The 11,670-nt window shown below is 50.0% G+C and overlaps 2 protein-coding genes across 8 annotated transcripts in view; one reads left to right on the top strand and one right to left on the bottom strand.

The window, feature by feature from the left end:
* Positions 1-159: 159 nt before the first annotated feature.
* Positions 160-2,114, top strand: LOC6497768. The gene has a single exon (XM_032451644.2). It carries the CDS (start codon positions 320-322, stop codon positions 1,940-1,942), a length of 1,623 nt encoding a protein of 540 aa, XP_032307535.1. The 5' UTR covers positions 160-319; the 3' UTR covers positions 1,943-2,114.
* A 704-nt stretch (positions 2,115-2,818) lies between these two features.
* Positions 2,819-11,670, bottom strand: part of LOC6497762 — a 30,520-nt gene continuing 21,668 nt past the window's right edge. For 6 of the 7 annotated variants that reach the window (XM_032451640.2, XM_032451639.2, XM_032451638.2 and 3 more), the window contains 7 exons: positions 6,338-11,656; positions 5,909-6,284; positions 5,712-5,837; positions 5,480-5,575; positions 3,813-5,200; positions 3,638-3,748; positions 2,819-3,574 (listed from right to left, as the gene is read on the bottom strand). In XM_032451640.2, coding sequence (XP_032307531.1) covers positions 3,543-3,574; positions 3,638-3,748; positions 3,813-5,200; positions 5,480-5,575; positions 5,712-5,837; positions 5,909-6,284; positions 6,338-11,656 — 7,448 coding nt within the window. In that variant the 3' untranslated portion in view covers positions 2,819-3,542. The remainder of the gene's footprint in view (positions 3,575-3,637; positions 3,749-3,812; positions 5,201-5,479; positions 5,576-5,711; positions 5,838-5,908; positions 6,285-6,337; positions 11,657-11,670) is intronic. The other variant, XM_014906323.3, reaches the window with a different exon arrangement.

Here is an 11,670-nt window from a genome sequence, read left to right as displayed (position 1 = left end):
TAATAAAAAAGTTCTGAGTAGGCCATGGGAATGGAAAAAGGGTGTAGAAAACGACGCTGTCACTGGCATTTACATATACAGCCTGTCTCAATTTTCATAGGAACAGACACCTCAGCTAGGGACAATTTTTTTGATTTATGAAATAAAGGCAAACAGACTTTTAACGAAAACACCATACACATAGCAGTCAACTCGTTAACCAAATAAAATTCGGTCAGTCTCGCTACAAATTGTTAAGGGTAAGTAAGAACAGAGCCCTACAGCGGGAGAGTGTTGTTCTAAATTAAGTTGAGTCCATTGGAGCGTCCAGTTAGAAACGATGGCCAGCTGCGATGTGCAGTCTACTCCCTCCCAGGAGGAGTTAAAGCAAAAAGAAACAATCAAGAATGTTAAAAATTCGGAGGAACGTGATCAAGCCAAAGTCAGTTCCCAAGATGAAATGACTGCGGCTGTGGCTTTGGCTGCAGCGGTGGCCATTGATACGGATCTGTCGCCCACGTCGGAGGGTGAAGTGCGATCTGTCAGCTCTGCCACAAAAATGACCAAAATTCCGGGTCCGGTTTTGCCGGGACCCAGCGGAAGTTTTATCCAGACTACTCGACGCCACTACAGCAGCGTGCTGCGCCTTGCCAAGAGCCATACCTCGGTGGAAAGTGCAAAAGATCTAGAACACCATCAGGATCACAGCACTAGTGGCGGCCAGAACACCACTGATGATTCCGGCATAAACATGGAGTTTTCAATGATTGACATCGAGCCGTCGTGCTCTGGTGAAACGGGTCCCATACTGCAGACGATTTTAGAAGCGATTCCGACCACCACCAGTGAACTGGAACTGGAGCGGGCCGAGCAGCAAACTCTTAAGGAACTTCAACGTGTGGTCGCCGAAATGGAGGCTGAAGTGGCCCTGGACGATCAGGACGATATGCAGCAATCGCACTCGGATGGGGAACCAATCTTCGAGGTACTTCCAGATGTGGAGCCGCCAGTCGAAGAGGTCCACCAGGAGGTTTTCAAGAACACATTGGGATATGCGGAGCTCAAGTCGCTGCACGAGCCGGATCCTGGAACAGCCGAGGAGTCATTGAAGGAATCATGGAAGTTAGAGGAGTTCAAGCCAAAGCAGGACTTGTTTGAGCTGTTGGGCTCTGAGACTTCCAGCGAGAAACCAACGACCTCTGGAGGAGGAGCAGTTTCAAAATCCTTTATGGAGGAGCAGTTACAAAAGTCGGTGGAGGAGTCGATTGTGGATCCCTGCCTGGAGCGGGCAAAACAGCTACTGGCTGAACTGCAAGTAGCTATGCGGGCAGCACCCGAAACCGATGAAGAGAAGTTCAGACGTGAAAATCTGGAAAATTTTGATCCTGCAAGCCCAGCGGGATTCCTGGGCCAGAAGTTTCCGCACCAGGTACAGGCAGATGCAACAGGAGTGGCGACAACGGCATCGACAGAGATCGCGGATGAGGACCTCTCCGCGACCTCGGAGGTGGCCTTGGTGGGGCGCCCGTCGCAGGTCAGCCATATGGATGGATCAGTGGGCAGTGACCGCCGGATGGTGCGTCTGGAGGAGCTGCTCGATGCCGAACGGAATGTGGAGCTGCTGCGTCAGTTACTCCAGGGTGGAACCGATGTGGATGATGCGGCATCCGATATGGTTACCGACACGGAGGCGGACAGTGAAGAGACGGATTCTAAAGCAGAGGAAGAGGATGACGACGAGGACGAAAACGAAAATGAAATTATAAACGACAACGGGGACGAGGAGGCATCTGAAGACAGGGAAGAGGCAATGCTGCAGGCTTCATCCGAATCTGGAAAGCCGTCGAGCTTCCTCTTCACCATGGTGCAGCGTCTCGCAGGGAATAAAATGGCCCAACTCAGCTATCCCTTGCTATTTTGTGGCCTGGCTTTCAGTTTAATCTATCTCTCGCGCAAGGTTTAGACCACCATCGGAAAAGAAAACGGACGAAAGCGCGACCTGCCATTCTTCAGTTCCGAACTTAAAACGCACCAATCGAGCACTTCAAAATCGTACGAACCCATTGGCATTGAGTTGCTCTAAATTAGATCTATTTTTTAAATAAAAATCCAAATAAAAAAAAATATCTTTTAAATCCCTAATTCCTAATATTCGTTGCAAAAGACATCTAAACGATTTTTAGTTTAATTATCTAGCAATTTATATTGAACATACAAACAAATTATTTTTTAGACTTTTTGTCTAATTTTCTGGGAGTCCCTTCAAAATGTTCAAAAATACAAAGGGACGAAATACCATCCACTACAATAACTTGGATATAACTTGCCAAAAATCCTACGGTAGCTGAGCGGGAAACCGCTTAAAAGAATCATAGTTCGATTCTTTCTAAATTTCCACCAAAACCTATAAACAATTTATTTGTTCGATTTTCCGTCTGATATCTTATGATATCTTATGACATATGTATATAATAATATATATTTTTTATTACGCGCCACGGCTTCGATAAATTTGTTGGCTCCATTCAGAAGTTATTAAATATGGTTTTCCAAGGATTTGTGTCCCTTTCAATATTATTATAAACAGCCAACCGATTTTCAACTGGGTAACTTTAAAAGAATCCTTAGCAATTAAAAGTTAATTGCTAATAGTTTAATTTATATATATATAGATTTATATTTAAAAATTTCGAACATCTTTAAAAATCCAGAAAAAAGAGTCTACGAAGAGTCATATTCGAAGACCATATAAAGGCTTCTCAAGTACGTTCACTCTTAATACCCATAAGAGAAGAGACGCTTTAACAGCACCGACCAAAACAAATAAAGTACACGCATAAAATGACTCATTTGTTGTTTAATTAGATTCGTTTGTTTTTTTACTTTTATTTATACAAGAGAATTTGTAAAATTAAGTGTCAATATAATAATTAAATTTCTTTTTTAAATTATAAAATAACGACTATATTTGATTTGCTTTTTACAGCACTCGCGAATTTGTTCAACAAGTTTTGATAAAGTGGAAATGTTTCGCAAAATATATTACTATAAGTAAACACAAGTTTATATGTATTGCAATTTGGTACCCTGTCAGGTAGGAAAATTTTGATAATCAGTATAGGTATATAATACTTAAGATTAAAACAATATTTCATTTGTTACATTTTGCATAAGTTCGACTTAATTTCATTTAGTTTGCATACCTAAAGAGCACATGTTGGTATTACTAATTAAAGATATCTGAAGGTCTTTCTCCTTTTTTAAATTTATTTCTTCAAGCAGCTCCCAAAGCCTTACATTAAGCCACGTAATATCCCAGATTGGGACTGAATTTCGGACCAAAATAGAGCCGACACAGCTATTACGTTGATTCAATGCAAGGCTCATTACAGTGAGTATTTGTGAGCGCCGTCCTTTTTTTTGTGGAACACGGCTTATATGGACAGTGCTGTGCTAGCTGCTTTCTTTACTTTCTCTCCTTTTTTTTTGATTATGACCACATTTTACATTAAAGCAGTAAGGTTATCCGTAATTTATCATTGCTAATAGACGTTTTTTGTTTTTTACTGCACTTCGCTATCACTATCACTCTTTTCTAAAATAGGAAACAGGATTATGCTATCATTTGGCCAACATTAGGACGTTGAAATAAACTTACCCTTCTTGCCTGTGTAGGCGTGACGTTTCAGTCGATCGTATAAGTCTTCTTTAGTTCCATAGAGCGAGGCATTGGACCTAGCCAATGTGCTCATCTTGCCGCCATGAAGTCCTTGAATTAAATAATATATACATTAAAACCATAACAAAATAACCACATATTAAGAGACACTCACCATCTTTCATGTAAGTTTCGTTGTAGAAGTTAGGCATCTCCCATCCATCTTCTTCGTCGTCATAGTAGTGGGCGTAGGTGCTGTGGTGTGAGGGTGCAATGGACTCGGCGTAGGGCGTGTGGGCGCCATAGTAAAAGTTCACCTGGGAACCTGTTTGATCGATGGCCGGGGTCAGCATCTTTTTGGGGTCACGACGCTTGGTGGAGCGAACGCAGATCATCCAAATCAGCAGAACAATGATGATTATAAAGATCACGGCACCGGCGATGCCGCCTGCGATATATGCGAACTCAGATCTTTCGGCGCAGTGGGGTCCGGTGAAGGAGCCAACGCAGCGGCAAGAGGGAGTGCCCTTGAGGTCCTTGACACAAGTGCCCGAGTTCTCGCAGAAGCCTTCGCACATGTCCGTGCAGGCCATGCCAGTGCCATTGAATCCGGGCTTGCATTCGCATTTAAAGTCCGAGGTCTCTGGTACCATGATGCAGTAGGCATTTACGTCGCAGTGCGGCTTGCCTTCGGCAATATGCTCACAGGGGTTGGTGCACTCACTCTTCGAGGTGGCACCGGCGATCTTGGTGCTGTGGTTCGGCGGGCACTGCAGGCAGGAGGTCTGTTGTGACTCTGACTGGTAGAAACCCTTCCTGCACTCGATACACATGTTCAGCGTAGCATTGAGATACGTTCCTGGTGAGCATACCGGCAGTGTGCACTCCTCCACTGAGGAGGCGCCCACCTTGGGTGTAGTCCTGCCCAGTGGACAGGCCGCGCAAGAGGGCTGAACGCCCTGCAGGCGATAGGTTCCTCGAGGGCAAGGCTCGCAGCGACCATCAGCGCCGAGCTGTTGGCCGGAGCTGCACTCATCGCGACACTCCTTCCTGGAGGTGGCCTCCGTGGAGCGGGTAGTCTGACCCAGGCCGCACAGTTCGCATCCGAAGGCTCCCTCGTTGGACTGGAAGAATCCATGGCCGCAAGACCGGCACAATCCGGTCTCTGCATCGAAGTACTTGCCGGCAGGGCAGCGCTCCTTGCAGTCTGCCGCCGAACGGGCTCCGGGTCCGGCCGTGACTCCCGGTCGTCCCGCAATCACCGGACACTTGCTGCATTGCTGCTGTCCAGCTTCCGACTGGTAGGTTCCACGTGCGCAAGGAATGCACGTTTTATTGGCGCTGTCGTAGAAGGTGCCGATGGCACAGGGCACGCAGTCGGGAATCATGACCACCTGACCAACGGGACAGGCATACTCCGAGCCCAGTTCAAGCGAGGCTGGATCTGGGACTGTGTTGGGAAGAATATCCTGCACGGCGAACTGGTCGTCCTCGAGAATCAGTTTCTCCAGAAGTTGCTTCACGCTAGAGCGCTCGCCCGTCGATGTATGGATTACAGGATCACTGGAGGAATGAAAGTATAAAAATTAGTTGATTAAAGGGTTAGGACAGGGATTGAGAAATAAAATGGGTTAAAACGAAGGACATGTATTGTGAGATTAGTTAAGCATTAGATTTAGTTTGGTTTGGTGTTTTTGTTTTTATGGGCTTTGGATTAGACTGAGACGGTTGCTAGTAGTTGGTAGTACTAGGTGCAGAATTGATGCTTTGCGGATCGGGTGCAATTGGTCGAGGATTTTGTGTTACTCGTAGGCTGAACGAACGAACAAGTGCTAGACATACTTTACAGCCGGGAAGGCTATCTCCAGGGTATACGTATCGCCGCCAGTTTGTTGGCGTCCCTGGCGACCCGTCAATGTCAGATCGTCATCATCCTCGCTGCAAATTGTGTTAACGAACATACAAACATGTAACATGTAACATATACAATACATAGAGTATACACACAACAGTACATAGACAGATAACATGCTTGACCTCTAAAGGGTCACCTGTCCGTTCATGCAATACTTACTTGACCACTGGCAGTTCAGCTTCCATCACATAGACACCGCCATCCTTGGCCTGGCGACGGACACGATTGTTTTGGGCGGCGCGATAGTGATCGCACTTGACATCAATCTGGATGTCCTTGCACTCCCTGGTAAAAAAAAGATTAATAGATAAAAATTAGTTCTTAGATAAAATAGATATGGATGGTTCAGAATATACCTTGTGCCTTCGACGGCATAGGAGCAGAAGTTCCAGTCCCTGTTCAAGCCATTCACCGAGTTGGTAACCTTCTGGCGGAGCACAGCCTGACCAGCCTTGTTGCACAGAACGTCCGAGGGGAACAGCATCTTGATGCGGAACACCCGCTGGGCGGGCTTCGAAGGCGAGCAAGAGGGATAGACTAGTGGCATCGAGGGCTCACGAGTAGGCCGCCAAAATCCTTCGGCTCCGCAGGTATAGAACTCTGGAACCGGTTCCGAGAACCGCAGACCAGTATTACAAGCAATCTCACAGACCTTGAATTGTCCTCCTGCTCCCCAGTCCTTGCACACTTGGGATCCACCCACGGGATCGGCCAGTGATGGACAGAAGTCGGCTGTAAACAACAGATTTTTATTCACATACCATTTAGAGGATAATTATACTCACTTAGCAGAGAAACCTTAAAGCTGCATGAAGCAGTATTACCGGCAGCATCGGACGCTATGTAGGTGATATCATAAGAGCCCCAGAGCAGAGTAGTTCCAGAGCGGTGCCCATTACGTTCATAAATCTTCGTTACACCGATATTGTCACTGAAGTGAGGCTCATCCCAGGTAACCATGGCTGATCCGTTCTTGGCAATCACCCACAGATCTCCCGGACAATGCTCCACAACTGGTGGCTCCTTGTCCACAACCAATTGTTGACAATTGGGGCCGGTGTAGCCCACAGGGCATTTGCGCTGTCCGCACAGAGATGGCACATTGCGCTCCACTCCGCCGGAAGTGACCTCATACCCAGCCCAGTTAAGGATTAGACCAGGATACAGAACTGGCTCCGAGCGGCAGTCGCGTACCTGCTTCTGGATCTCAGAGGTAATATCAAGGGCACGAGCCCACACCTGAGCTTTCGTGATGGTGCCCTGGAATCCGGCATCAGAGTAGGCTAGTTCGTTGGTGAGCCCATAGGGTTGCGGGCGACCCAACACTGCCCAGAGATAGCCAGGCAGAGATCCTCCCGCTCCGTACTCCATCTTGCTAGCGATTAATCCTTCAGTAATTAGCTGCAACTGGCCGGAGATCCCGTCCCAGACCACTGCAACATGATGCCATTGCCCGTCATTCACGGAGGTGTATTCCCCGAAGCTTAGGAAGGCATCGGATTGATCCTCAAACAGCGAAATCTGAACGCCACTAGAGTGAGCCTGGAGCAACATGCGTCGACGCTGAGTCATGCGGGCGGATTCTACGCCGTAAAGCGTGAAAAAGATGCCGGGGTCGTCCTTCTGGGCAAACTGCACCCACATGGCCACCGTCAGGCTGTTGGCCTCGCCCGTGGCGAAGGGCACGACCTGGGCGGCGGTGGATCGCGACGGATCACTGAAGTATAAGTCGTAGTCCACCTGGATGGCCTTGCGGCAATCGTCACCAGTCATGTTGAAAGGACACTGGCAGTAAAAACCGTTAGTAAGATCCACACAGCTGGCTCCGGGTGGGCAGGAATTGTCCTTGCAGTCAACAATATCTTGCTCGCAATTGCGTCCAGTAAATCCGGGCGGGCACTGGCAGCTGTATCCAGCGCCATTATCAACACAAGTAGCTCCATTCTGGCAGACCTTTTCCTCGCAAGCATCATACTCATACTGGCAACCAATGCCTGAGTAGTCGGCTGGGCAGCTGCAGTTTAGGCCTGATCCAAAGTCTTGGCACTTACCACCGTGCATGCACGGATCTCCAATGCATCGTTCCGGAGCGGTTTCACAGTTCTTTCCATCGGTGCCGCTGGGGCAGACGCAGAAGTAGTCCTGGAAAAGATCGATGCAGTGCGCGTCGTTCTGGCAAGGAGCTTGCAGGTTGCAAGTAGTCACCTGCTGCTCGCAGCGCATGCCGCTCCACCCTGGCTCGCAGCCACACTCGAACCCACCCACTCGGTCCCTACACAAGCCATTGTTTAGGCAAGGCTGAGCCTCGCAATCGTCGATGTCTGTCTCGCACAGCTGGCCCTTGAATCCATCACGGCATACGCACTCGAACTTATTGTCTTTGTCCAGGCAGCGCTCAGTTCCAACGGGGTTGCATGGATCGCTCAGGCACTCGTCGATTTCAGCTTCGCAAGACAGGCCCACATATCCGGGTCGACATTTGCAGCTAAAGCCGTCCAGTTGGTCCACGCAAGTGGCTCCGTGCTGGCAAGGATTGGAGGCGCAGTCATCGATGGTGTGCTGGCAGTTCTTTCCGGTATATCCAGGCTCGCAGTTGCAACTGTAGCCATCAACCAGGTCCACGCAGGTGCCCTCGTTGGCACAGGGTCTGATTTCGCAGTCATCGATGTTTACGTCGCAGGCGGCTCCTGTCCAACCCGGATGGCAGACACACTCATGATCGAAGAGTCGATCCACACAGGTGCCATGTTTACAGGGCTCTGATAAACAAAGGTCAATCTTCTGTTCGCAACGTTTTCCCGTAAAACCTGGTGGACAGGCGCACTGGAAGTCGTTGACGAGGTCTGTACAGTTGGCACCCAACAGGCAAGGATTCTCAGAGCAATCATTGATGTTCAGTTCGCAGTGGATGCCCTCCCATCCTGGCAAACACTCGCACTTGTACCGACCCTGCTGCAGAGCCTGACAGCTGGCTCCGTTTCCGCAAGGATTGCCATTGGCCGTGCATGGATCGATGGTCACGTCACACTGGTCTCCAGTGTAGCCGCTGCGGCACAAACATGTTACGTTCTTGAATCCAGGTTCGTTCTTGCACATGGCTCGTGTGGGGCAGGTATCGTTTTCACAGTCACTGGCCTCCTCCTGGCAATTGATGCCGGAATATCCTGGCTGGCAATCGCAGCGGTAGCCCTGTGGCAGATCCTTGCACTGGCCGCCGTTGTAGCACGGTTGGGAAGCACACTCGTCAATATCCTGTTCGCAACGCCGCCCAGAGAATCCAGCCGGACAGAAGCATTGAATGTCATGGCCCATGGGTACGCACAATCCACCGTGCTGGCATGCTCCCTCTCCGCAGACTACAGCCTTGCATTGTTCACGGCCCTTGGAGCCGGCTGTGTCAGTTCTCATGTTGCTAGGACATTCGTTGCAACTCTGCGATCCTGCAGATCCTTGATAGTGGTGCAAGGGACAAAGCGAGCAGGGTGCCAGCCCCGTTGCAGAATATGTTCCCGGAGCACACTTGGCACGACATAAGTCCCTGTTCGAGGCAGCGGGCTGGTAAGTGAAAGTCTGGGCAGGACAAGCCTGACAGTCTTTAAATCCTCCGGTTGGGGGTTCGGCAGAGAAAGAGTTTCGCGGACATTCCAGACAAGGCACCAGACCAGTGGGAGAGTAGGTTCCGTAACCGCAAACCGGAATGCAATCGGCCTGTGCCTTGGAGCCCTCCTCCTTGGTGTAAGTTCCAGCGGGACAGCGAACGCACGTTCCCTGACGATCCCGGTTCTGGTAGTATCCTCGTGGACAGTACGTGCAGCTGTTCTGACCCTCAGATACATAGGTGCCCGCTGGACAATGAAGACACCTGGGCACATCGCTGGTGTCCATGTTCAGCACCTCACCCACATTACAGCTGAATCCCCGAGAGATCTGTGACTTTAAAGCTCGCAGAGGCGGGCACTGGTTGCCAATGTTGGCAATGTTCAGGAGGTCATCGATCACGGCACTGGCATAAGGAACACTCAGGTCAAATATAAGGTTTAGAGTAGATCCGCAAAGGTCGTAGAGCTGCGGCTGTCGGACAGCCGGAAGAATGGACAGAATGAAATCCATTTTAACCACATTTTCTTCCAGAAGCATGGGCACAGACTTGACGAAAGTCACATTCATGTTCACATTAACCGCGGAACACCGCTGGGAAAGCAGCTGGTTAAGTCCAGTGTAGTGCTGAGCCAAGACGTCCTGGTACTGGCCAAGACAGGATTGAGCTACTGCTCCGTTAGCACGGTATGTGATGGTGGCGGTTACGTGGTAGGCAGCTTGCTCCGTATTTTCGGAGACACAGTCGGGCACCACGGAGGTCGGACGCCACAGACGCGATGTCTCGCATGAGAATGTCTTTAGAGGTTCTCCATCAGTGAAACGGAACCCTGGCTTGCAGGTGGCAATGCATTCAATTCCTCGGTCTCCAGGAAGACAGTTGATGGCTCCATTGGCCGGCGGTTGCAGTTCCCAGTCCACGCATGGCGAGGCCTTCAAAGACACCTGAAAGTGGCATGAGGCCCTGTTGTTGAACTTGTCCGTGGCTGTCACAGTCACGTTCTCAAAGTTTCCAATCTTAATAGTGGCTCTCTCCGGGCTAAACTGCAGCCTCACTTCTCCCGTATCATCGGAAGTCTTGATTCTCTTGCGCGTATCGTTGAAATTAACGTCGTAGCTCTCTTGGCGATCCACCAGCTCGATCACATAGCTCTGAGGGCACTGCAGCAGCGGAGGAGTGACATCTGGCACCGTGATGTTGATCTCGCAAATAGCCACATTTCCATCGTAATCGAAGGCCACGTACTTTACCACGGTGTCCTTAAATACATAACTGGGGGTTCGGAAGTTTTGTGGCTTGATCTCCAAACGGGCAATCGATCCAGAATTGTCCACAGCCGTGGGTTCAGTAAAGTTAACAGGCAGCACTCCACCGTTTTCATCTCGACGTACCACAATCGGCTGCTGAGGGCAGTTCTGGAAGATTGGCGGTTCGTTGTCCACGCACGGGGAGTAACCGTAGTCGTAGCCCAGAAGAGGCTCATGCTTTGGCTCCTCGCAGCCCATCAGCTCGAACTTCAGACAGGCGTTGTCCATGTAGCTCACAATGCCCAGGATCACGAATCGCGCCTGCACATACTTGGGAAGGGTGATCATGGCCAGTTCTCCGTAGTTGCCAGGATCGCGCATGGTAAGGTTAAAGTTGGGGAAGTACACCACATAGTTCTCGCTCTCGGCCTGCTTGTAGAAAAATCTAATCTCCGTGGGACGACCAACAATATCGTTAGTAACCACACCCTTGACTAGGATGGCCTTGACACGATAGATCTGTCCCAAATCCACGCTCACGTAGGTGAAGGCTTCCTGCTTACCACACCATCCAGTGGCCGAATTCAGACGGATGTTCTTAGCCTCATAGTTGGGTCGCTCCGAAGTGGCATTAATGGCGGAGTCGGGAATCCTTCCAGAGCTCAGACCCAGGGGCCTGATGACCTTGCACTCTGGTTCGCGGATACAGGTGATGGGTCGCGGGTTGATCAGGATGTATCCAGGACGATTACAACCGAAGTAGACTTCCGAACTTTGTTCGTAGCTGCGAGCAATCTGGCGACCATCGGCTGGACGCCCAGGATCCTCACAAACGGGTCCTTCGCAGCGCAGATCGCCAAAATCCCAAATGCCATCCGCACCACATCGCACCACGTTGTCATTACGTCCGGTCTGTCCAGCCAACTTGAAGGTGTTCTGGCAACCGAAGAAGAAGCTGCTCTGGAAACGTGTGTCCACAAACTGCCCGTATTCTGCTCCTGGCGTGGGCATGGGAGCATAGCAGTCCACCCTGGGGCAGGAAGGCTGCATTCCCGATAACCAGTAGTCTGGCAGACCGGGCTTGGGATCGTAGACACATTGACGGAAGCCGGAAGAGGCAGTGGCACGCAATTGACGACCAGCGGAGCCACAGGTGATAGTCACGTTGTCACGAAATGGAACGAGGACGGATTCAGGATCGGGACGGGCTACGGTAAGACCCTCCAGCTTGTCATCAGGCAAGGATACGCACTTGGCATCTGAAGAGAAGACA

Source organism: Drosophila ananassae, chromosome 3R (assembly GCF_017639315.1).
Source record: "Drosophila ananassae strain 14024-0371.13 chromosome 3R, ASM1763931v2, whole genome shotgun sequence".
NCBI lineage: Eukaryota > Metazoa > Arthropoda > Insecta > Diptera > Drosophilidae > Drosophila > Drosophila ananassae.
The sequence above is the reverse complement of the archived record's forward strand: the minus strand, read 5'-3'. Positions and strand labels throughout refer to the sequence as shown.